The sequence below is a fragment of the Andrographis paniculata genome, unplaced genomic scaffold, assembly GCF_009805555.1.
Source record: "Andrographis paniculata isolate CXL003 unplaced genomic scaffold, ASM980555v1 Contig12END, whole genome shotgun sequence".
Lineage (NCBI taxonomy): Eukaryota > Viridiplantae > Streptophyta > Magnoliopsida > Lamiales > Acanthaceae > Andrographis > Andrographis paniculata.
Genome location: NW_026137402.1, coordinates 4,391,520 through 4,416,502, shown reverse-complemented (window position 1 = coordinate 4,416,502; position 24,983 = coordinate 4,391,520). Strand labels below are relative to the sequence as shown.

The following is a 24,983-nucleotide window of genomic DNA, read 5'->3' as shown; positions in this document are numbered from 1 at the left end:
ATAGAGAAAATGGGTTTTTTATTTTTGTGTAATATTTTGTTAGTGAAAATAATGTTTTTGTTTTAACTTTTTTTTTTTTTTAAAAAAAAAATCGGGATTTGTTGTTGTTGTATGGAGTAAATAAACTAGAATCAAATTTCAAATGAATGTAGAGTAACTTTTCAATGTAATATGTTAATGAAAACTGTGTTCTTTTACAATTTTCTAGAATTATATTTTTTCAAAGTAAATTAATATATTACACACAATTATTTTTATATTATTTATAAAATATAAGTGAGTGTTCTTTCTATAAAAAAAAAAAATATAAAATTTTAAAAATATATATTTTTTAAAAAATAATATATTATATATAAATGTACTCCCTCTGAAAGTATTATTTTTATATTACTTTTATAATCTTTTATACTTGGGGCGTGTATATATATATATTCAAATTTTTTTACTAAAACAATTAAACCGTAAGCAGTGTTTTTACCGATTATTAATATAATATTAATATTCTTTAAATTTTGTGACCAATTTAATTAATACTATAATTTTGGGACGAAGAGAGTAGTAAAAATTAATCTTAAATCAAGATATCATATCCACCCATTTATGTGACCGGAGAGCAATATTTTTTAGAATTAAAAAATATATACATATTATATACTCCCTCCGTTCCATAACAATGTATTCATTTACCTTTTGCGTCATTGTATTTAACGTTAAAAATATCTTTATATTTGTATAATTTTTTATACAAATGTCATTATATTAATATTATAAGACAATAATAAAAATATTTTTGCAATTTTTTTTTGATTTGTAATACGTTTTATATAATAATTAATCTTCAAAAATCAATATGCAAAAAGTAAATTGATACTTAGTTATGTGACCGGAGGAGTATATTCTTTCAATTCATCAATTTAATTTCACTTTTCTTTTTAGTCTGTTTTCAAAATTTATTTCATTACTAATTTTATATAAGTTAATAAATCAACATTTAATTATTACAGCTAGCTTTGTTATATTTTTTTCGTTACTTTAATTTCTATCCAAATTTTTAAAAATTCTTCAAACTTATCTATTATTTTTTTAATAAAATATTATTTTGTTTTAATTTTTGATCCAGGTCAAATCGTGTTAATGGACGGAATAAATATTATATTAATACTTTATATATATTATTTTTTAATATTAATCAAAAACAAAAAAATTAATTAAAAAATACACCAAAAACGATTATTAAAATCCGACACCCAACTTTATAACACCTGTGAATATTTCTAGAAGATCACGCATTCCCACGTGTCCCGAACGCGCGTGCATATTTGACCATTTGGTCCAAATAATTATAGAGAAAAAGCAACGTACTCGGCGCCTACGGTTCGATGTGTCCAATTCATGCAATTGCTGCGAAAAAGACAAGTGTTCATAATCTCGACTACGTTACGTCTCCAAATCCCTATTTTTATATTTCCGATTGCTAATTTCATCCTCGTTTGATCGATTGATTGAGGTAATTCGCAGCGTTAATGGAGCCGGTGATGGAGGACGAGGAGTATAGCTGGAGAGAAGTTGTTTTGCCGTCGATGATTCCGGTCGTATCCCCGACGGAGCTCAACCGGGAAACCGGCGAGAGGAGAAGAGGACGCGACATAATCATCGCCGTCGATCATGGACCGAACAGCAAACACGCCTTTGATTGGGCGATCACGCATCTCTGCCGCCTCGCTGATACGCTCCATCTCGTCCACGCCGTGTCCAGTTACGTCCTCTGTTCCTCGTCCTCTTCAATTTCCATTTCGTATCTCTGATTTTTCGTAAAAGCATAAAAACTTTGGTTATAGGTTTTAAGAATGAGGTTGTATACGAGAAGACTCAGGGACTCATGGAGAAGTTTGCAGTTGAGGCATTCCAGGTGGCTATGGTGAGTTTAACACTTGATTCTTCATCCTTATTCATAATTGTAATGGAAATTGTGTGTTTACTCAGTGTTTTGCAATGTTTACGGTGTCATGAGTTTTTCTGGATTTGGATTGTTTTGTTGTTGTTTACTGATATTAAGAAAAATTAATATTTCCTTGAAAAAGTGATATAAAGGTATAAAATGGTAATTAGAGGTATTTATGGAAAAATGAAGATAATGAGAATGATGTAAAATAATGGCATTGTCAATTGCATTACATAAGTGATGAACTAAGTGTAATAGTTAAATGTTGAAGATGCAAATTTAATGGACGAACGAAAAATGAGAGTGAAAATAAGTTGTTGGACGGAGCCAGTAGTTTTTTTTTACAGTTGGGTGTAGAAAATGGTTTAGAAAATAGAAACTCGCACTTGGGTTAAGATTTAGGGTTGATTATAATATAACTTAACATCAGAACCTAATGCAAATAAGAACACACAAGAATTTTTGTTAATACAATGTCACAATTTTGATTTGATCTGATACGCTAACAAATCAAGCCTAGCTCACCCTCATAAAGTTCTCCACTTTGCCAGCTCGATTCAAGCTTAGACCTCAGATTTGAGTAGCTGGACTACATTACTAAAATTGTTGGTGGATGGATACTGTGAATTTTTTGAGTTTAGTGTGATTGAAGTTTATTTGAGGCAGAAGGAATGTCGTGTTGAGATATAATGCGGGGTGTGGAGTGTGTGCTCATCTATTAGGTTGATATGTTGGAGAATATTGTTGAATTATCTCAAAGTTGAATTCATATTAGCCCTACTATAGTACACTTTTTGGAAAGTATTTGTTTCATGATCCTAGCTATTATCCATAAGCCCCAACAATGGATCCTGCTTCAACTTGACAAACTCTTCAAAGGATGAATAAGGAAATAATCATCTATTGGAAATTCAGAAATGATGATATCCATAATATGGTAGATGTCTGGTTTAAATGCTGGTGATCCTCTACGTGAATTAGGTGCCTAAGTGCTTGTTTGGATAATTTTCGGACACAAGTTTTTATCTGTAAATGCTGAGATTATTCTCTAGATATGTCATTGTGGTTGTCATCTACTCTGTCAGAGGAGGCTGTCTAAACAGCGTCACACAATTGCCAAACTTTTGAAACCGCGGCAATATTACAATTCAGCAGCCACTGTAGTGCAAAGCTTAATTCTTTAGAACTCTAAATTAAAATGATCAAATATTAGAGGATTAGAAGATAGTTCGTTACCTGTCTTTGCGTCGGGTGGATGGATGTTGTTATAATTTCACACTCTTTTGTGGCACTTTTGGTACATGCCCATTGTCTAAATAAAACATCAAATGAACATATTATGGTTTGGAAAAAAAAAATACATAAAAAGAGTTTAACATAGCATTTGTTTTTTTTTACAAAAAGAGGCTCACCAATAAATTAAGTTTTTCATTATTTGGCAACCACACTTAACACAATAAGGAAATTCTTCTTGCCACTTTTCGTTATATTAAAGTAAACCAAGGACAATCATCCTGAAACATTGAAACCATTTGGCCACATAATGAATGAATTCTGTTTACTTTGATTTATAACTTTACAAGGAAATAACATATAAACATTTCTTTGGAAATAGTTGAGAACAAAAGCCAGGATTGTGGAAGGAGATGCAGCCAAGGCAATTTGCAAGGAAGCAGAGAGGTTGAAGCCCGCTGCTGTGGTGATGGGCACCAGGGGCAGGAGCTTGATTCAAAGGTCGTTCTTTATCCTTAATGCTCTGTTCGACTGTATACTTGTCTGAGCCCTTGATCAAATCTTTCTGTGCTAATCACTTTTCGTTGCCTATGTTCAACTGATTTGTTTCTACTTAATATTTTCTGCAGTGTAATACATGGCAGTGTAAGTGAATATTGTTTCCACAACTGCAAAGCAGCTCCAGTAATTATTGTTCCCGGGAAAGGTATAGCATTACACTTTAACCTCATACATTGTCCCCAATTTATGCGATGGATTCCAGAAGAGATGAACATATTTATGTTGATCAATGGCAGGGGAAGAATCTGCATAGGACGAACAAGTCATGAGTCTTCAGCAATATGTTTGTTAGTTTCACTTCCCTTAGTGAGTAAAAGATTCCCATGGTTTCATTTGGTTGTGGTTGTAAATTCATGCTTTTAAAGAGAGAAGTATCTTCTATGTTAGTGTTCGATAATTATTGTGCTCTGAACTCTCATTTGCAAGCATGTGTAGTTTATAACTATGCCCTCCGTCGTGCAATCATTTTCATTCTATAAGAACAATGCCCAATATTATTAGCATGTTACTTGATGCAAATTTATTAGTGCATGACTCATTTTAAAAATGTGGATTAGGTACATATCCTAGAGATCCCTTATACCATTGGCACTTTAGGAATTGAACAAAGCTTTGAATTTAAGTTAGTAGAGGGAAACAGAGTAGATGACACTAAAATTATGCTCTATGTTTCCCTCTTTGCCTTTAGTTAGATTCGGTTTCAGAAATTTAGTGGGAAATCTTCTGTTTATGCTTACAACAATACAAAAAGCACAGAAAGCATGTGTGAGCTGATATCCATTCATGACAATTAGAAGGAATAGTTTGTCAAAATAGTGAATGGGAGATAACATGCAGAGTTATGTCTCCTTCTTCACTTATTATTATTATTATTTAATTGTTATTATTATCGGTTTTAGCAGGAGCAACTTGACCAATTATCTAATCTAATTTTAATTCTAAAATTAAATTCTAACCAAAATAATTTTAAAATTAATCCCATCTTCTTTCTGGCCTTTAGAATTAGTAAACTCTAACTAAATTTTTTCTAATTTTATATTCCTCGCCATTAGAATTTGTACTTATTATTATTGAGTTATTGACTTTATAATAGTTATGATATTGTAAAGTTTTATGTATCACAAACTAGGTTTGGCAGTCCACTTTCACACCCGCCGATCATTCTTTACAGAACATGTATATTTCATTTATTGTATATATGATTAAGATAATTTTTATTTTTGTAGAATTTATTATTATATTGTCCGTTTATAGTATTTTGACAAAAAAAAAATCATTTGTTCATAGAGCCTATCATTTATTTTTGCTGAGAACCTTGGAAAAGTTCTATTATTATTATTATTATTATTATTATTATTATTATTACTTTCTTTTTGTCTTTTTAATTAATTATACTAATAGTGTTGATACCCTTGGATTTAGATGGATTTTAAATGGATCGATTAGAGATCACTGATCTCAAGAATGTGCATATTTCTTTTCGATAGTTCACTTGAAAGACTTATATGCATCTGTGGAGTCAATTTATGATCGTATAACATAGTAGGCCAGTGGTGTTTAAGTTATGAAGGGGTCAGATTCTCTTTCATCATCCACTGGATGGGGTCAAAGAGAATCAAGAAAATTTTGGCAATAGATTAGGGCAGGTCCAGCCTTTGCTTTTTCCCCACATGGCTTGAAAATGAAGGTTCCCAAAAACAGGAGTAGAGTAGCAGTGTTAGTGTGAAAGGTGTAGGATACAGCTTTGCTTCTCCATTTACTTGTCTACCACTATTACATTATCATATCATATCATTTTGATGCAAAGGGAATCTTTTCCTGTGTTTTTTATGATTGAGAATTTGTCAAAATAATGTCTGATTATTAATTTGCTTGTTATTTTTTTGTTTCTTGAATTGCCTGTTCCTATGCTTTGGAAAGATTTCTGTCCTAACTTCTTCATTGCTGTTGAGTTGATTCCTTCAATTTCCAGCCTTTTCACTATTGATAAATAGTGTTCTTGTTGTAATGGATTTGGATATGCAAAATTGGTTATAATTCGGTATCATTCTCTCTCATGATTTAAAAACAGTGTGAGATTCCTTCATATTTTGTGTAGCATTATGAAAATATGATCGAGCAATTTTTTTAGAGATCCGATGCAATAAATTTTGAAATAATGCAATTTTTAAAATATAAGAAAGAATAGTGCAAATTTTTTAAACTATATAGGAAAATAGGAAGGTATGTATATGTATTCTGCCTCTGTCTCTATATATCTATAATCTATCTATCTATCACTAAGAGTTGGTTGAGTTTGAGGGCTTTGCAGTTGTTGGATATACATACAATACATGCCAAGGTGCCCCCACAACCCAAAGGCAAATGGGACATCTCAGAGAGGATGCATCCATTGCAATTTCTGCAGGTCAGATATGTTAAAGGTTTTAATTTTTTACTATTTATTTATTTATTTATTTATTTTTTTTCAAATTTTGAAAAATTTCTATATAAGTGGAGGATTTATAACTGGCATGTCTCATTCTATGCTCACAGAAGGAACATGGATGTTTTAACTGGTTGGCTTACACACATATTCTCTCTCCACACACAAGACACATATATAGATATATAATAAAATGGTTCATACAGCTTTCAGGCTTTAATTTAATATCACCACTTGTGCAAATTGATGAGTGTGACCCCTTAGAGAACTTTTGTCTGTTGCCTGAAGTTATTATCGGGTTTATTTAGTCCTGAAATTTATTTGAAATAAAATATTAATTTTTTTTTAAATAGTATTGTAATATAATTTTTTTATAGTAATATATTATGTTTTAATTAATAATTATACGAGCTAAATAATGTAAACTTGTGTTTGAAATTATAAACAAACACAAACATTTTCTTTTTTTATTGAAATGACTAGCTTTTGGAAACATTGATTAATATATTTTAAAAAATAAAATAAAAAAATAGTGTAGCTTTCTATTTCTGTTGGTATGAGTTCTTAGGTTAGTTTTTTTAGTCATTTAACATTTTGTGAATAGAAATAATTACTTATGTAATATATTTTTTAGAAACAAATTTTTAGAAATTTTATTTTTGGAAGCTTTGTTGTTTTGAATTTTTCAAAGATCATTAAAATGTTAATACTATTTGATATGATTTTTCTATGTTAGTAAATAAATATATGATGTGATATTTATTAAAAATAGTTACTATAGATAAATAGATTCAATTTTATTTTATTTATTTATTTTTTATGTATGTAGAGTCGTGGTAATTTGGAATACGCCTTTGAAAATATTGAATAATAATAATAATAATAATAAAACAATAATACATGTATGTATGTTAAAAAATAAATAAATAAAAATAGAAGATTTGAGGTGAATAAGCCTAGTTCCCTAACATGACGTAGGGAAGGGAATGTCTTGTATTCGAGTTTCATTGTTTTAACGAGGATGAATAATAATTAATAAATTTTTGTTTTTTATAATAAAAATTATTTAAAAATAAATATTGTTTTTTTTTTTTAATTAAGTAATTTTTAAAATATTATTAATATTTTAATGTTGTAATAATATATTGACTAAAATACTCGGGTTGTAAAATATGTTATTAATAAAAAAGTACAATTGTATTTTATTATTTGATGGGACCACATCATTTAAAGTAAAAATAATAATAATAATATAATGATAGAAGACAAATCGAAATGACAATAGGTACGGTGTTTGTAATTAAGTGTTATTTAATTTTTTATTTAAATAATATTTTGTTGTAATATTTTATGAAAAAAATAATATATTATTAAAATTGATCAAAAAGATTTATTTGATGAGATAGTAATTTAAAGGGATCTTTTTGAGGTAAAATGATATGCAATGTTTTTTTATTTTTATTTTTTAAAAATATTTTTGCACTAGTGTATACCTTCATTCATTAATCATAATCATCATTGTTAATATCTTGGCACAAGTATACATTAAATATTTATCCATATGCATGTATGTATGTATTAAGATTTGTCTGCTTAAGAAAAAAGAGGCTTCAATTTCAGGATTAGTACATCATCACATTTCCAGCTTCACTTGTCCAGCTCCCTTCATTCCTACAATAATATCATTCATTCCTTCACAATTTTGTGTTGCACTGTCTGCCTATAATTGAATTGAATCGAATCAAATCGAATCGAAACGACGAGTTTGTTACCTGCGAATGCCTGCGACGAAGCATACGGCGCTGATCTTTCTTGCAGGTACGCGATACCATAGAGATTTTGCAGTTCATTTTCCCATGTTAAGTGCTGCATTTGCTGCGGAAATATAAAAATCGTTACATTTGTAGTTAGAAACTGGTAAGGCTTTTTGTGTCTGAAAAATAAAATATTGCACAGAATCTCCGAAAAAATGAGTGAGGCTTGTATTTTCGAAAATATTGCACAAAAAAAACAATTACGTGAGACTTCCCGTGTTTCCGAAAATATTACACAAAATTGTCCGAAATGAAACAAGATAGATTTTATGCAATATTTTCTAAAACACAAAAGAGAATCGTGCTTTTACTAATCACCACTCATAAGGAAAAACTTTCCAAACTAACTATGAAGAATTTTGTGCAATATTTTTTTAAACACGAAAAGAACACAGCCCAAAGTTTTGTTTTCTAAGCTGAGCGTTTTGTGCAGATCGATAGAAGAGAACACTCACATTCAGACACGGTGAGTCGAGAACTGTGTTGAGGATCGATACAGGACCGTTAATGCTTCTCCCAACAGCTACATCCATTTCCATGGCTTGATCGGCAAATCCGTGTCCTAACGAGCTGAATTGAATAATTGCAGGATTCGCCATCGGCTGTTGTGTCCCCGGCCCCGGCCCCTGCCCGACTGCCCGAAGACTCGATGAACAAGGCGGATACACCTGCGGAGATCTTAGATTTTGAGCAAGAACTGAAACAAAAGGTATCCTTGTTGATGAATAATCACTGCTATATATATATGATTCATTTTATTCACTTATTATGTCAATTTTGGTCTTACTAGTTTTAAATCGATGATTTTTTATGTAAAAGTTCTAGCAAATACAATAATTTTTTGAATTATAATGGAGTAAATTATATAAGTTAAAATTGAACTAATTTGATAGACGAGAAGAACTATGTTCATTTGGAATTTGGTTTCATTTAATTTTTACTATTCGATTTCATATTTCTTGTAAAAATATATTACTTTGTCCCTATACATATCATTTTCTCCCTTAAGTTTTTTGCTATTATTTTTCAGTTTAAAAGTTCCACAAAATTTGAACTTTCTTTTATCATGCATTGTTTTTCTACTTTTAGCCTTTTAAAAAGAATACATAAAACCATTTCAAAAAAAAAAAAAAATGGTAAAAATCAGATTATTACATACCTCTCCAGCCAGGTAGCTTTCAACGTCGAATTCGGGTGGTGCTGGATTGATCGAAGCCAGTTTCATAGACAAGAACTGCCAAGAATCATCCATGCATACATAAATATGCATATAAATTTGTTGGAATTGCAGAAGATGGAATGAATTTGTGAATTTGCAGATGTACCTCAACTTGTCTTTGCAGAGACTGGACATAGTTGATGATTTCATCCAGCATTCCAGCTTTCCCTGTGATCCTGTTGCAGCCTGGAACCAAATCCTGCAGGTACCTCATTCTCTCACTTATTCTCTCTCTCCTCACCTGCAAATCCAATCCAATCTTATTCATGTTAATGTTCGTGTTCAATTGATTGAATATATATAGCAATTGCAATTTGCAATGAAGAACACCAAATATTCATGGAATCTAATCTAATTCAATCCAATCGTGTTTCTTACTCTTTCGGCCAAGCTATGGCTGTCCGTTGCCTGTCCTCGCCGAGCACGAACGTGGATGTAATCGTGCTTCGGCGCCTCTTCCTCCTTCGAATTCGAATTCTTCGTGCTGTTCTTTGTAATTGTGCTTCCGCTCGTGCTCTTGCATTCTTCCTCTGCATCCACCGGAATCTATACGTATATATTGTGTATTGTAGTGATTTATTGTCGATTTTCCCCAATTGTTGCATAATTAGGGCGCAGATTTTGGGGATGGGACTGACCTTAGGGTTTTGAGCTTGATTTTCAGCTTTTCTCTTCTTCTTCTTCAGCTGTTGCTGCTTTCCTTTACTCGCAACCGTCGCCGGAATACCATAACCGTTGTCCGTACTCAGATCCGGCTTAATCAGCTCTCCAATACCTCCGACTCCATCGCCATTCGAGAAACTCATTTCTTCGAGAAATTCAAACCTTCCTGCAACCTCTGTTTACTGGTTTTTTTCCCTGAATTTTTACGATTTCGTATGATACGATATCAGATGAAATTGTTGTGGAGAAAACTGGAGAGAGAGAGGGAAGTGGGTGGGGAAAATGTGGAGAGTGTATTTATAGAAAAGTGGGGTCGCCGGAAAATGCGAGAGCGACGGCCGGCCGGCCTGAATTTGAGGGCCGGCGGCGAAAGTGGGGGCAGGCAAGGAAGCATGGAATGTAAGGAGAGTCAGGAATGGGTGGGCCCATGGGACGTGACGGGCCACGTGGCCTTGTCTTTGGGCCCACTTTCTAAGGCCTAATTTAGTATTTTAAAATTGATACATTACATCACATACCCTACACTCTTTATTTTATTTATTTTTATTAGTTTATTTTATCTATTGCATAGACTGGCACAAGTGTGTGTTTACTTGTAAAATTATAATTTTTTTATTTGAATTTAAATAATAAAATTTTTAATTAAAATAATTATTTGATGTGATATAAATATATATTGACGTGATATTTTAAATGTAAAATTAGATTTAATTGTAATAAATAAAAAAAAATAATGTTTAATTTGATATTTTTAGATAAAAAAAAATTAAAATAGTAAAATCCGATCCCACAACTAAATACACCTATGTTTTTTTTGTAATGGGTTTTGAAATTTTTTTGTTCGAGTATGATATTGAATTTATAATTGAATATTTATGAAAGAAAAAAATATATTATAATTTTTTTAGAGTAATGCAAAATTTAATTAGTAAAAATTTAAGGTTTAAAAGTAAATAAATAAACTTTAATATTGTTGCATTCATATGAATTTCAGACAAATTTACATTTTGGGTTTTGTACAAGATTAAAAAATAAATATATTTTGTTATACAAATAATTAAAAAATGAAATAATCTTTAATAATAGCAGTGACAATGATCATAAATATAAATATTAAAGGTTTGTTTGTTTTATATTTTGATTTGATTTTTTTTACATTATATATAAAAATATAGAAATTAATATTTTATAATAAATGTTGATTTTTGTTAAAAAATAAAAATAAATATTAGGACAATAAATAATAATGATTTATATTGATTTTTTTTGTTTTTTACCAAAATTAGTGATAATATATACGGTATTTAAATAAAAAATGAAAATAAAGGAGTATTATAAATAAAGGTATTCTTTTTAACTTATTTAAAATACTTAGGGTGTGTTTACTCCTGAGGTTTTTAATTTGGGTTTTGATTTTAAATAGTGAAATTTTGAATTGAAATAATTGTTTGACGTGGTATAAATAGGTATTGATTTGATATTTTGAATATAAAATAAGATTTTAGTGTAATAATAAATAAAAATTGGATGTTTGATTTGATATTTTTAGAGGAAAAAAAAAATTGAAATAGTAAAATCACACAAGTAATTTGTCTAAAAGGAAAATTAGTAAATTTCATTACATCCTCAATAGTTTATTAGAAAAATATTATTCTTTTTTATAATTTAACAATTATACTCTCTTTTGTCCAAAAATAAATTTATTTGATTTTTGTACTAATATTAAGGTAAATTAATATTTTGTAGGTATATAGTGTAATAAATAATGTAATATCTAATTTATTTTTTATATTAAAGTGAAAGTAATAAAAAAAAAATTAAAATGTTTTGGTATTTAGGTGAAAATTATTTTCCCAAAAAATAAAAAGAGAATTTTTTATTGGACATACTAAAATAGTAAAATAAAATTTTACTTTTTTACGGAGAGAGTATAAAATATACATATATGGTGCGTTTGTTTGAAATTTTGATTTAAATAATAAAAATTTTAAGTTAGAATGGTTGTATGATGTGATATTTTAAATGTAAATTATTTTTTAGTATAATATAAAAATTTAAATTTAAATATTTGATTAATATTTTTTAAATTTTTTTTTATATAAATGTAAATTTTATGTTAGATATTAAAAATTGTGTTGGTAATATAAAAAATAATATTTTATATTGAATTATTGATTTTTTTGAATAAATAATCTATATTATATTATTATATTTAATTGTATATGTTGATGTGTGATTGGTGTTCGTTTACTAGGATTTTATCAAAATCCTAGTATTCATCTAAAAAATTTTCTCCAAAAACATCAAATCAAACACCTATTTTTTATTTTTTGTATTATATTAAAAATTTTACGTTCAAAACATCACATCAACGCGTATTTATATCGCATCATACAACTATTCAAATTCAAAATTTATACTGTTCAAATGTCAGCACAAAATTCAAACCCCCCAGCAAACACACCCCTTGGGTGACATGATTAACATAAATATTATTTGTAAAATAAAATATAAATATTTCAACGTAATATAATATATATATAATTTATTTATTAAAAAATTCAATAATTCAACGTAAAATATTATTTTTATATTAACAATACAAATTTTATATCTAACATAATATATATATAAATACAAAAGAAAAATCTATTTTTATTTAAAATATTATTATTTAATAATGTTTTTTAAAATAAACATAAATTATATTGATATTTTTAATTTTTCACTCTAAATAACATATATACTTTCTTTATTAAAAAAATTAACAATTCAACATAAAATATTATTTTTATATTAACAATATAAATTTTATATCTAACATAAAAAAATACATATATAAAAAAATACAAAAAAGAAACATTTTTTCTATTTAAAATATTATTATTTAATAATGTTTTTAAAAATAAACATAAATTCTATTGATATTTTTAATTTTTCACTCAATATAATTATTTTTATATATAAATATTATTCATTAAAATAATAATAATAATAATAATAATAATAAAACAAATAAACTATTATTACTTTAGTAACTATTTTAAATATATGTATTTATGGAATTCAGTGTGTGAGATAAGTCCTATTAACTCGACAATTTCCAAGATTCAACTGAATTCCATATATTAATATGCCTTATCCTCAACCACCCTACATAAATACTTGTTATATTATCCCCTAAAATATGCTTCTTTATTTTATTTTTTTATTTTTTTCATTTTTCCTACAATTTTAATCTTTACCATTTTTTTTAAAACAATAATACTATTATTTTATTTTATAAAATATTATATTCAAATTTTTTTTTAACTAAAAAATCATGGACTAAATATGCATTAAACTATGGGTATTTTCATTCAATCGGATTTTTAATAAAAGAAAAAAAAGTATACTATTTTCTTCAAGTATTATTTAAATTCCAATCAAAATAAAACAAACCATATATATTCTTTTTAAATTTAATTTAAATTTATTTATTATGCAACAACAACAGTTTGAATCGAATTAAATTGATAGCACCACAATTGGGAAAAAACACATCATGTTAATAAATAGTTGAGAATAAAATATTGAATATAAGTGAAACAATATAATAGAGAAAAACCAAAGCCAACCCCAATTGTTAGTAATAACACAAGCAGCAATATCATACCATAAAGATTTGTCCCAAAATGAAGAAACCACCCAAACAACCATTGTGTATATATATATATATTAATTTGTAGATTATGCTTGCTTTGATTTATTTTTTTTTATTACTATATAATACTCCATCCGTCCGCAATATTTAGTCTATTTGCACTCGACACGGTAATTAAGAAAAATTAATATTTTATTGAAAAAGTAGAAAAAGTTAATAGGTAGTTAGAGATATTTTTGAAATTTTAGTTAGTAATTAAAGAGAATGAAGATAGATAATATAATAAAATCAGTGGTATTTACTATAAATAAGTGTTGAATGAATGACAATAATTGAATTTTGACTTTTTGACTTTTTCAAATATAGTAATAAGATAAATTTAACTAAAAAAAAGAATAAATTTGACAGACAAAAAAAGATTATAGTAATAAACATCTTCATCTTCTTACATTTTCCTATTCTTCTTCGATTTTTTTTTGTTTTCCCCATATTTTCCTTCCGTTGTTCTTCAAATTTGTCGCATTGAAATCTTCTTTTGTGCTATCTTTATGTCTTCTTACCGTCGTCTCTTTACTCATTCCATCTTTTACCGTAGTTATCAAATGAAAAATTTGTCCTAATTGAAATTATAATCGTTGAATTAATTTTAATCCAACGGATTAAAATTAATGAATAGATGATGCTTAGCAACTTAACTCTCCCATCAGTAATAAAATTTAAAAATAAATTCAACGTTTATTTTTTGTAGCTCTCCTATTTTTTTTTCTCATATTAATTTATTTATTTAAAATATTTTTTTTTACATATCATATCATATATTTATTTTTTTTACATTAAAAATTTTTAATATAAAATATCATATCAAATAATTATTTATATTATATTAGGTCATTATTATAATTTAAAATTTTTACTATTCCATTTCAGTAACACTAGAAATACTCCAAAACACAACCAAACAAATCCTTAATATGCAATCAACTTTTATGTTATTACTATCAATTTTATGTGTTAACATATGAGTTTTTTTTTTCTTTTTTCTTTTTCGTTTTTTTTTCCCATATTTACATCGACATTTTTGGTATATTTGGTATTATTAATCAAATGTAATTTTTTTCCCCCCAAAATGCACCACGTCAAATGGTCAATTTTGGTTTTTACTGTTTACAAAACTTTCAATAGATTTTATGTATTGAATTAAAATAAATTGTATGAGGTAAAATTTTGAATAAAAAAATAAAAATAAATGGTGTATTGTTTCTAAAAGAAAAATTAATACTCATTTAGTCCAAAATCAATTTATTCATTTTGGTATTTTATTTTATCCAAAACCAATCTATCAATTTATTTTATTTTTGAATAATTGTACTTTCTATGTAACTTAAAAAAAATTTGTACAAATTACATATTATTTTAAACATATCATCATAATTATTTAAGTAATTTAACTCTTCTAAAGATAAATTTGACTATTAGTATTTTTTTATACAAACATATAAAATTTTAATATTAAAAAAAATTAATAACCTAAATATGGACGGAAGAAATAGTTAGAAAAACAATAAGGAAACCGTTATATGGAGACTTTTTATAAACTACTATGGGCTTTATTTTTTGGGCCTCTGAATATTAATGGGCCAATAAGTCATTATGAGCATATATATATAAAAATAGTTTTGCTTATTACTATTCTATATCAGATTAAAATAAACATATCGTTCGACTAGTGTGACTTGCATTGTCAGATCTAATTTGCAAGCTATTAGATTCTGTAACGATTGTGGGTGACTTGCATTGTCGGACTTAATTTGCATGCTATTAGATTCTGTAGCGATTGTAGGTTCCACGTTATATATATAAAAAGAAAAATCACGAGTAGCGGCTGTGGATTCTCATATTATAAAAAAATACCTTAAAAAAATAATATTCCCTCCGTCCCCAATCTATTTATCCATGTGCTTTTTGCACGTAGTTTTAGAAATATTAGTATTATATTGGGATATAGTAGAAATAAATGTAAAAAGACTAAATTAACTCTATTAGTATTGTATGATATAAAGGTAATGACATTTGTGTAATATATTGTAAATTAGAAAGGTATTTGTAATGTTAGGTAGATAATACAATTACTAAAAAAGGAAGCGGATACTTTGTTATGGGACGGACCAAAATGGAAAAATGAATAGATTGTTAAAGGATGGATGGAGTAATAAAATTAAATCAATTCCATAACCATATTAAGAATATATATATAGGGCTTGAATAGTATAAGAAAATTGGTAAAAAGAACAAAATCAAATCGAATTGTATAAAGTCGAATTGAACTGAATTTTAGGTTAAACTAACGAGTTTGACTCATACAAATATTATGCATTTGATACTTGCTTTGTTCGGTCTAATTTTAATTTTTAATGTTAACAAAATCTAACCAAATTTATTTATACTATTTTTTTGATTAAGTTCGGATCAATATTTTGGTTTATTAGGATTTTAGCTATATAAGTTGAATGTATTTTATTAATAATATTGTCTCAGCTCGGCTCGAATGCATGTCACATACAAATTATGTATACCAATTTTTTTGTCCATTTATTTTAATTTGATGTAATAATATTGATATAAATACGATTAAATATATTTTTAATTAGTAGATATGACAAAATATAAGGTAATAAACAACAAATATCATCCATGGATCTTAATTGTAATAAAATTAGGAATTTGTATTGGATAAATAATGATATAAGAGTAGATATGAAAGGTAGATCGATAAAGGCCTTACAAGCACTCACATTTTTATTTTATTTTTTTTGTATAATTATATAAATATAAATATAAATATAAATATATGCTTGGATTGGAGACCATTCGTATTAATTAACTACTAATACATGATAATTAATTTCTAATTATATATGTGAATCTTTGAGATGCTTCTAGAAGCAACCCCTCGCATCTTCATAAGCTTTAAAATCCTGAAACCAAACAAACGAGTTCAAATAAATTAGTTAAATTAAATAAACTAAAATAAATCACCTTATCATTTATATATATATATATATATATTTATGGGTATATTTCAGTGTATATATCCACATATATGTGTGTGTCAAAATCAAAAGATATACGTATCTGAAAAGTACAAATCAGTTTGAATTATCACTCAATTTTTATATTCTTTTAGGAAAAAAATAAATAAGTGAAGGAATGAAGAATATAGAGATCAGTATGGGAGCTCCCGGGAGCAAGGATCCAATTAAAAATGCATTAATGTTTTGGATTGGTATTTTTATTATTTCTAATAAAAAAAAATTATTTATAATATTTGATCAAGTTATATTCGAAAGTTACAATATATTAATTTTAAATTGAAAAAAACAATAAAAAATAAATATAATTTTATTGAATTGGTTCATTGCACGGGACCACTACTCCATGGAGCTCTCAATCATTAGCTCCTTACCACTCATTCATTGCATGCATGCATGCATTTATAAAAATGCACGTATAAAAATTAAATAATCATTTTTCGTACTAACTAAAAACATATATCACAGTTTATACAATTAAAAAAAAAAAAAAAGAAGAAGAAGACTTATAATATATTATTTTCATTTCAGCTTATCTGCTATTACTTTTATTTTTAGATGTAAAATTTAAAATATATATATCTGCAACTTTCTATTTCACATTTATATATCAATACAATTTATAAAATCAACTCGAACAAAATAAAACTAAAAATTACACCACATAGTTTTCCATTAATATAATTAATTAATAATAATAATAATATTATTATATATTAATATATATATATATATAGGTAGGTTACCGTGGACGGAGGAGGTGTTCAGGTAGGTCGGGATAGGGATGTGACCGCACTCAATGCGGCGGAGATCCTCGATAAGAATTTCGTAGTGCCTCTTAACTTCGTCCGGCGACTTTCCGCCGCCGACGGCTCTAGCGACGTTGTGCCAGCGGTCCGGCGAGTCGGTGTCGAAGCGAGCGAGCGCTTTCTCGAAGAGCTTGTTCTCCTGAGGCGTCCATTGAGATGAGCGCAACGAACTCGATGCCATGGCCGCCCTCCGATTAGCTAACGATCGGTGATCGATCGGATTACAGAGAATCGGATCGGATCGGAGGGCAAGTCAGGTGCAGGAGATGGAAGAATTTGGGGAGGAGCTGGAGCGGTATTTATAGGCGGGGTTTGGATTTGGGAATTAGGGTTTGGGGGGAAAAAAAAAGATCCCCAAATTGGGATGGGGAGGGAATCTGAGTGATAAGTCTGAAGCGGAGCCACAATTGAGGAACTCAACGCGAATATTATGCTTATATCCGTATCTCATCATAATCCCAACTTGTCTATATATATAGATATATATATATATTATTTATTAATTTATTTATTTTTATGACTATAGAAATAAGTGGTTACTGTTTTAATGCATTTTGGGTAAATTCTGAACAAATTTTAAGCGAATTATGTGTGACAAACAAAATTTAAAAATTAAGCTCTATTTATTTAACCAAAATATTATTCAACATAGCACTTTTACAGTTCTGCATGTCTCTTAAAAATGAATACTTAGAACTATAAACGGTCTGCTATATTCCTTTGGATTTGGATTGAAAAACTTTGATTTGAAGTATTCTATCAGTTATATTAAAAATATCTTTAGATTATACAAATATCATTATTTTTATATCAAACAATACTGATAAGATTATTTTAATTTTTTCTATTTTATTCGTATCATAACCCAATATAATATTAATATTCCTAAAACTCGGTGAAAAAATAAACGGATAGATAGATAAGGTAGAAATCAGGGAGTATGTTGTATGAATGTATATATATATATATATATTCATAATATTAGTAAGAGTGTATTGAAAAAATGTTGAAAGAAAATACCTATGTTTATTTGTTATTTCTTTTATATGGTGTCTTTTTTTTAGGTGAGATGATTTTGATAAATTTTGTAGCATTTTGTATTATTTGTTACTTGTAATGATTTTATAGGTAAATTGTATTGATAAAGTAAATCAAAAAATTGTAAATACTGTATTTTGGAAATGTCAAAATAGAAATAACAGAAGAAGTATTATATATTTCATCTATCCCAATATTTTTGCTTTAGTTAGTGTTGGCTCGATTTGTTAGGTAGTATAGTTTTAATAATTTTTACAATTTTTTTTTTTATTTTTTATTTTTTTTGTATTTGGAATCTTTAAGAAATTTCAAAAAGAGAAGAACCTATAAATTATAAATAAATTCAACAGTTTTGAAACGTTATGAATTAAAAACAATAGATATACATATATAAATATAAATACAGGCTATATCTATTTGATTTTTTTTTATTAATTTTTAATAAAATTTTATATTTGAAAATGATGATTTTTTGTAGGAACAGAAAGTTCACTATAAATTGTACAGTAAAATTTAGGGAAAGATACAAGTGAACATACTTATATTATTATTAGATTTATACACTGTTAATTAAAATAATTCTTTTTTCTAAGAATAACATTTATTATTATTATTATTATTATTATTATTATTATTATTATTATTGTTATTATTATTATTATTAAAGGACAAGTATTGGAATCCGACGTAACGATAAAATGACCACATGTAATTGGTCCATCCATATCCATTTTAGGAATTGGGCCAATCAACCGAACAGATTCAATTCCTCGCACATTTCTCTTTCTGAATAATTATTTTTTTTAGGGAGATTTTGGAATATTTTTAATTATATTTTTTGAAAAAACAATTATTTTTATTTTTTTATGGAGTATTATATTAAAAATATTATATCGCATCAAATATAATGAAATTGATGTGAATAATGTGATTTCGAATTTATATACAGATAATTTTTATCAATCAAGGATGTTGTGGCTACTTCCCGATCACTCAAAATTAAATAAAACATTCAAATTAATACATTAAAAAATTCAAATCCCATATATTATCCAATGATAATATTCGAATAGATTCATCTTTAAAATCGAATACATACGAAAAAAAAAGAAAAAAAAGAAATAGATAATACAACAATATAGCATAATGAACATTAAATTTATATAATAAAGTTTGGTAAGTTGGTTGTTGCCTTACATTTTGAACAATAGACACTCTAATTATATTTTTTTTTATCATTCAAATTTATTCTTGTTTTTTTTTTATTTAAATTTATTCTCGTTTTATTTTTAATAGGAAAATACCAACTTTTTAATTTTTTCTTTACTATAAAAAAATAAAAAGTTCCATTTTTATCTATTTTTTATAAAGCTCATGCATGGTCAAATGGTCAAATGAACACACAATTAGATGACGGATAGTGTATAACTATGAGTCAATATGCGGACATTTCATAGTACAAAAACACATACATGACTTTACATCAATTGATTATTTTTTTTTATTATTAAAATAAGAGTCTCCATAAAATTATAAATGAATAAATTTTTTTATTATAAATAAATTGCACAAAAATTAAATCGGATAATAAAAAAATAATTATATTTATAATTTTGGCAAATGAAGTAAGTAAAATTTATGTCTGTTTTAAGATGGACGAAAGTGAAAAAAAATAGAGATATTGTTGAGGGACATGCATATCTCCGTGGTGGAAAGGGAAATGGAATGAATAATGTCAAAAATATATACAAAACGCAAACAAACACAGCCTTAGTGAGAGTACACACATACATGCATTGCGTATATGGAGACCCCATGCATGCACAAAACCATATATATATATACACACATTATACATACACACACAGCCATATATATTTTAAAATATATTGAAATTTTAGGAAACTATCTCTACCGGATACCTGTCAATGCAATCCAGCCAGGGGCTCCCCGCCACCGCCACCGCCGGCGGCGGCGGCCGGACATTGCGCAGCGCCTCCCACACGGCGCTGTTGCACTTGAATCCGCTCCCGAACGCGATCTGCCACACTCGTTGCCCCTTCTTCATTCTCCCTTTCGCCTCAATGTACGCGAGCTCGTACCAAATCGAGCTAGACGAAGTGTTTCCGAATCGGTGAAGCGTCATGCGCGAAGCTTCGACGTCGATTGGATCCAGCCGGAGATTCCTCTCCACCTCGTCGATTACTGCTCTTCCGCCGGCGTGGATACAGAAATGGTGGAAGGCGAGCTTGAAATCAGGTACGTAGGGTTTAATTTGGGGATTTACCAATTTCCGTGCAATTAGGGTTAATAAGAACCGGAACTGCTCGCCGGCGGGGAGGACGAGCGGTCCGAGCGCCGTGATGTTGGCTTTCAAGGCGGCGCCGGCGACCGCCATTAGATCCTTTGACAGAGAAACTCCGATTTTGCCTCTTTGGTCTTCGTCCTGGTACACGCAGCGGTATGCGTCGGGTTCGGATCCAATGTGGGTTCGGATCACGTGTTGGATCTGGTATTTGGATCTCCGCTTGTCGGAGCTCCGATTCGAGAGTAGAATTGCGGATCCTCCCATGCGGAAAAGGCAGTTAGGGATTAGCTTCGATTTCTGGTTCCCGAAGTACCAATTCTGAGTGATGTTTTCGGTGCTCACAACAATGGCGTAGGTTTTCCGGTGGATTCGGAGCATGTCCTTTGCCAAATCGACGGCGATTACTCCGGCGCTGCATCCCATGCCTCCTAAATTGAAGCTCCTCACACTCTGTCGGAGCTTGTATCTGTTCACAATCATGGCGGAAAGCGACGGAACTGGATTGAAAAGGCTGCAGTTCACCACGAGTATTCCGATCTCCTCCGGCTTGACGCTGGTCGCCGCGAATAGACTATCCACCACGCCGAACATCACCTGCTCTGCCTCCTCACGCGCCGCCGTCATCGACGGATTCGGCGGCAGCCGATGCAGCGCTTCAGGCAAGTAGGTCTCCTCTCCGATTCCAGAACGTTCGAGAATCTTCCGCTGAAATTCCAGCGACGAATCGTCGAAATCCCCAAACAACCGCGAGTGCTCCATGAACTTCCCGAACTTCACCTGGAGCTCATCCGGCGGCCGATAGCACGCATAGTCGACGAGATAAACCGCCCTAGGTCGCGCCACAATGCACACAATCAATCCGACCACCGCCGCGCCGGCGGTGGCGCCAACCGCAACTCCGGGGAGATTAACTTCCAGAAAACGGTACAAAATCTCAAATTCTCCATAATACTTGGTACTATACACTAACAACATCAATACAAAAGCCATTAAAGATAACACGCATAGCTTCAAGAACTCCTCCACCACACAATTTTGCAGGAACCCCCGCCGTGGAGCTCCGGCGGTTGCTGTCATTATTATGCAATACAGGACAGCACAGGTCAGTCTTTATTATACTGAGTTAATTAAATTTCTATGCTTTACGTAGAAACGTCCATACACACACACATATATAGAGAGTGTTGATTATAGATCTGTGAATTCATAATTAAAACAGATACGTAGAGCAAATACATTAGAAAAAGTGTAAAAATATGTGGAACTAAGAGTGTTAGAGAAAGAAGCATTTAATTTAATGTAATAACGTATAAAGATGGTATAAAAGAGGTAGGTAGATAAAATAGATGTATATGATGGGTGTGGGATCGAAATTGAGGGGTTGGGCGGGTGGGTGGGTGGGTAGAGGTAGATACAACTGTGTTAGTTGTCTTGCCCTTACACAATATATACCTTAACTTATAACACTATAGAAGAAGAGTCGAGATCTTGTAGGAACATGTTACAATGTGCATGGATTAGGGCCTCTTTGTTTATCGTTTTAAATTGTGATTGGAAGTTCGATTTTAAGGTTTGGAATGAGATGTTGTTTATGATCGGATATAGGCCGCAATTAATTGTATATTCTAATAGGATCTATATTTCATGTCCTGATTATTATGTTAACCAAATATGATATAAGTAGTATAATATTTGATTAAAAGATTAAAATGTATGGATAATTATCATTGAAATATAGTATTTTATTATCCAGCGAACACAAAAAGTAAAATATTACCAGGGATAGGAAATTAAAAAAAAAAAAACAATAAGGATAAGGATATCTCAAAAATATATATATATATATTAATGATCTTTTTTAGTGTTATTTTTAAGGTTTTGCTTCTAAAATAAATACAAGTAGTTAAACATTTAATTATTTTTATTTTGTGAGCCACAAAAATAATACTCCCATTATTCAAATTTGTTCATATTTTATTTTTTAATTGTCATTCAAATTTATCCATATTTTCTTTGCTTTTATTTTTTTTTTTATAAAAATGCTTTTATTTTTTTTTTTAATTTTTTCTATAAACATCTTATATAACCACTAATCTAAAGTAATTGTATTTAAATTTTTAATAAGTTATTTAACTTGCAATATCTACCAAATCCACAATACATATAATTTAGGAATGTGTATGTGTGGATTTGTTTTTTCTTTTTTTTTTTCTTTTTTTTTTCTTTTTGTAAATGATTTTACCACCAAGAAAATTCACCGGAAAAAATCATTTAATTGGAAAATATGTCTCAATAAGTGAATGATTTTACTGTCAAGAAAATTCATTTGATTGATGAATGTATATGAATGAGTGAATAATTTTATCACCAAAATTAGAGAGTATATTTGAATGAGTGAATAATTTCATCATTTTTTTTAAAAAAAGCTCATTTAAAAAAAAAAATCTCTGATTGAAGAATACATCTGAATGAGTGAATGATTTCATCATCAATAAAATCCATATGATGGGAAAGTATGTCTAAATGAGTGAATGATTTCATCACAAAAAAAAACTCATCTGATTGGAGAGTATGTCCGAATGAGTGAAGGATTTCATCATTAAAAAGAAAAAAGTTCATCTTATTGGAGAGTATGTCTGAATAAGTTAATAGTTTCATCATAAAAAAGAAAAAAATTCATCTGATTAGAGAGTATGTCTGAATGAGTGAATGATTTCATCGTTAAGAAAAAATTTTATCTGATTGGAGAGTATGTCTGAATGAGTGAATAATAATAAAAAAAAATCATCTGATTGGAGAGTATGTATGAATGAGTGAATAATTTTATTATAAAAAAAAAAAAAAAATCATCTGATTAAGAGTATGTTTGAAAGAGCGAATAATTTCATCATTAAAAAAAATCATATAATTGAAGTGAGTGAATAATTTCATCATATAAAAAAAAAAAAAAATCATCTGATTGGAGATTATGTCTGAATGAGTGAATAATTTTATCATAAAAAAAAATAAAAAAAAATCATATGATTAGAAAGTATGTTTGAAAGAGTGAATAATTTCATCATAAAAAAATAAAAAAAAAAATCATTTGATTGAGAGTGTGTTTGAAAGAGTGAAAGATTTCATCGTTAAAAAAAAATCATATAATTGAAGTGAGTGAATAATTTCATCATAAAAAATATTCATCTGATTAGAAAGTATGTCTTAATGAGTGAATAATTTCATCACAAAAAAAGTTCATCTGATTGGAGAGTATGTCTGAATGAGTGAATAGTTTCATCATAAAAAAAAAAAAAAATCATCTCATTGGAAAGTATGCCTGAATGAGTGAATAATTTCAATATTTAATAAAAACATTATCTGATTAAAAAGTATGCCTGAATGAGTGAATGATTTCATTTTTTAAAAAAAAAAACCATCTGATTGAAACGTATGTCTATTTGAATGAATGAATAATTTCATCATTAGAAAAATTGATCCCACTAAAAAAGTATGTCTAAATGAGTTTCGTCACCAATAAAGTTGTCTTAGAATTAGCCATTGGAGGTTTATTTGGAATATTTGCATTGTGTAAATCATTGAGTTGCACAATATTTGTTCAATCTGTTGCCCGAAATTTTTTTGTGATCATGTTGAATGTTGGGTTTACTTGACATAAGGGTTAATTTGGGAATAACAAATATAATTGTTTTGAATAAAAAATTTGATATTACACTATAATATTTTTAACAAAGTTTGATTTTGCACTATATAATTAAACAGACCTTGGTGTGTGTTTGTTGTATTGTAATATTTTTTAAGTGAAAATAATTTATTTATATTGACACTTATCTTGATTTATGTTTGAAATTAAAATGAAATAAATCTGTAATATATAAGTATATTGATTACCAATTATTTATGGTATGTTTCTTCAACGCGATTTGGGGCAATTCCACTGTAGATTCATTGTAGGTCTGGTTTTGGGCGCAAAACCCCGTCTATGGAGACGATCCAACAAGCCTACGGTATAGGGTCCGGAGAGATTCCCTATTGTCAGGCTTTAACCATTAATTTTTTTTTAACTTTTTTTTTCTTTTTTAAAAAAAATTAAAATCCAATTTAATATTTATTATAATTATAGGGAAAAATATATATATACAATATATATGTCATTTTGTAGAGAATAAAATTCTACGATACAAATAAAAATTTAAATATATATATGTTGGATATAATATGAATTCATAATCAAATTATATA

General features: G+C 28.5%; 4 protein-coding genes across 4 annotated transcripts; 1 reads left to right on the top strand and 3 right to left on the bottom strand.

Moving 5' to 3' along the window:
* The first annotated feature begins 1,357 nt into the window (after positions 1 to 1,357).
* Positions 1,358 to 4,744, top strand: LOC127254191 (uncharacterized). Its single transcript, XM_051279147.1, has 5 exons — positions 1,358 to 1,755; positions 1,839 to 1,918; positions 3,558 to 3,676; positions 3,805 to 3,881; positions 3,973 to 4,744. Exons 1-5 carry the CDS (start codon positions 1,524 to 1,526, stop codon positions 3,987 to 3,989), a joined length of 525 nt encoding a protein of 174 aa, XP_051135104.1. The 5' UTR covers positions 1,358 to 1,523; the 3' UTR covers positions 3,990 to 4,744.
* A 2,869-nt stretch (positions 4,745 to 7,613) lies between these two features.
* On the bottom strand, positions 7,614 to 10,207 carry LOC127254182 (transcription factor bHLH49-like). Its single transcript, XM_051279134.1, has 7 exons — positions 9,833 to 10,207; positions 9,573 to 9,740; positions 9,301 to 9,435; positions 9,135 to 9,209; positions 8,431 to 8,643; positions 7,934 to 8,036; positions 7,614 to 7,832 (listed from the first exon to the last, which is right to left on the bottom strand). The coding sequence occupies exons 1-7, from the start codon at positions 9,998 to 10,000 to the stop codon at positions 7,795 to 7,797; spliced, it is 900 nt and encodes a 299-aa protein (XP_051135091.1). The 5' UTR covers positions 10,001 to 10,207; the 3' UTR covers positions 7,614 to 7,794.
* A 6,128-nt stretch (positions 10,208 to 16,335) lies between these two features.
* On the bottom strand, positions 16,336 to 17,680 carry LOC127254868 (protein RADIALIS-like 4). The gene is made up of 2 exons (XM_051280194.1): positions 17,336 to 17,680; positions 16,336 to 16,475 (listed from the first exon to the last, which is right to left on the bottom strand). Exons 1-2 carry the CDS (start codon positions 17,577 to 17,579, stop codon positions 16,468 to 16,470), a joined length of 252 nt encoding a protein of 83 aa, XP_051136151.1. The 5' UTR covers positions 17,580 to 17,680; the 3' UTR covers positions 16,336 to 16,467.
* A 2,653-nt stretch (positions 17,681 to 20,333) lies between these two features.
* Positions 20,334 to 21,872, bottom strand: LOC127255036 (3-ketoacyl-CoA synthase 4-like). The gene has a single exon (XM_051280459.1). The coding sequence runs from the start codon at positions 21,819 to 21,821 to the stop codon at positions 20,334 to 20,336; it is 1,488 nt and encodes a 495-aa protein (XP_051136416.1). The 5' UTR covers positions 21,822 to 21,872.
* Positions 21,873 to 24,983: the final 3,111 nt, after the last annotated feature.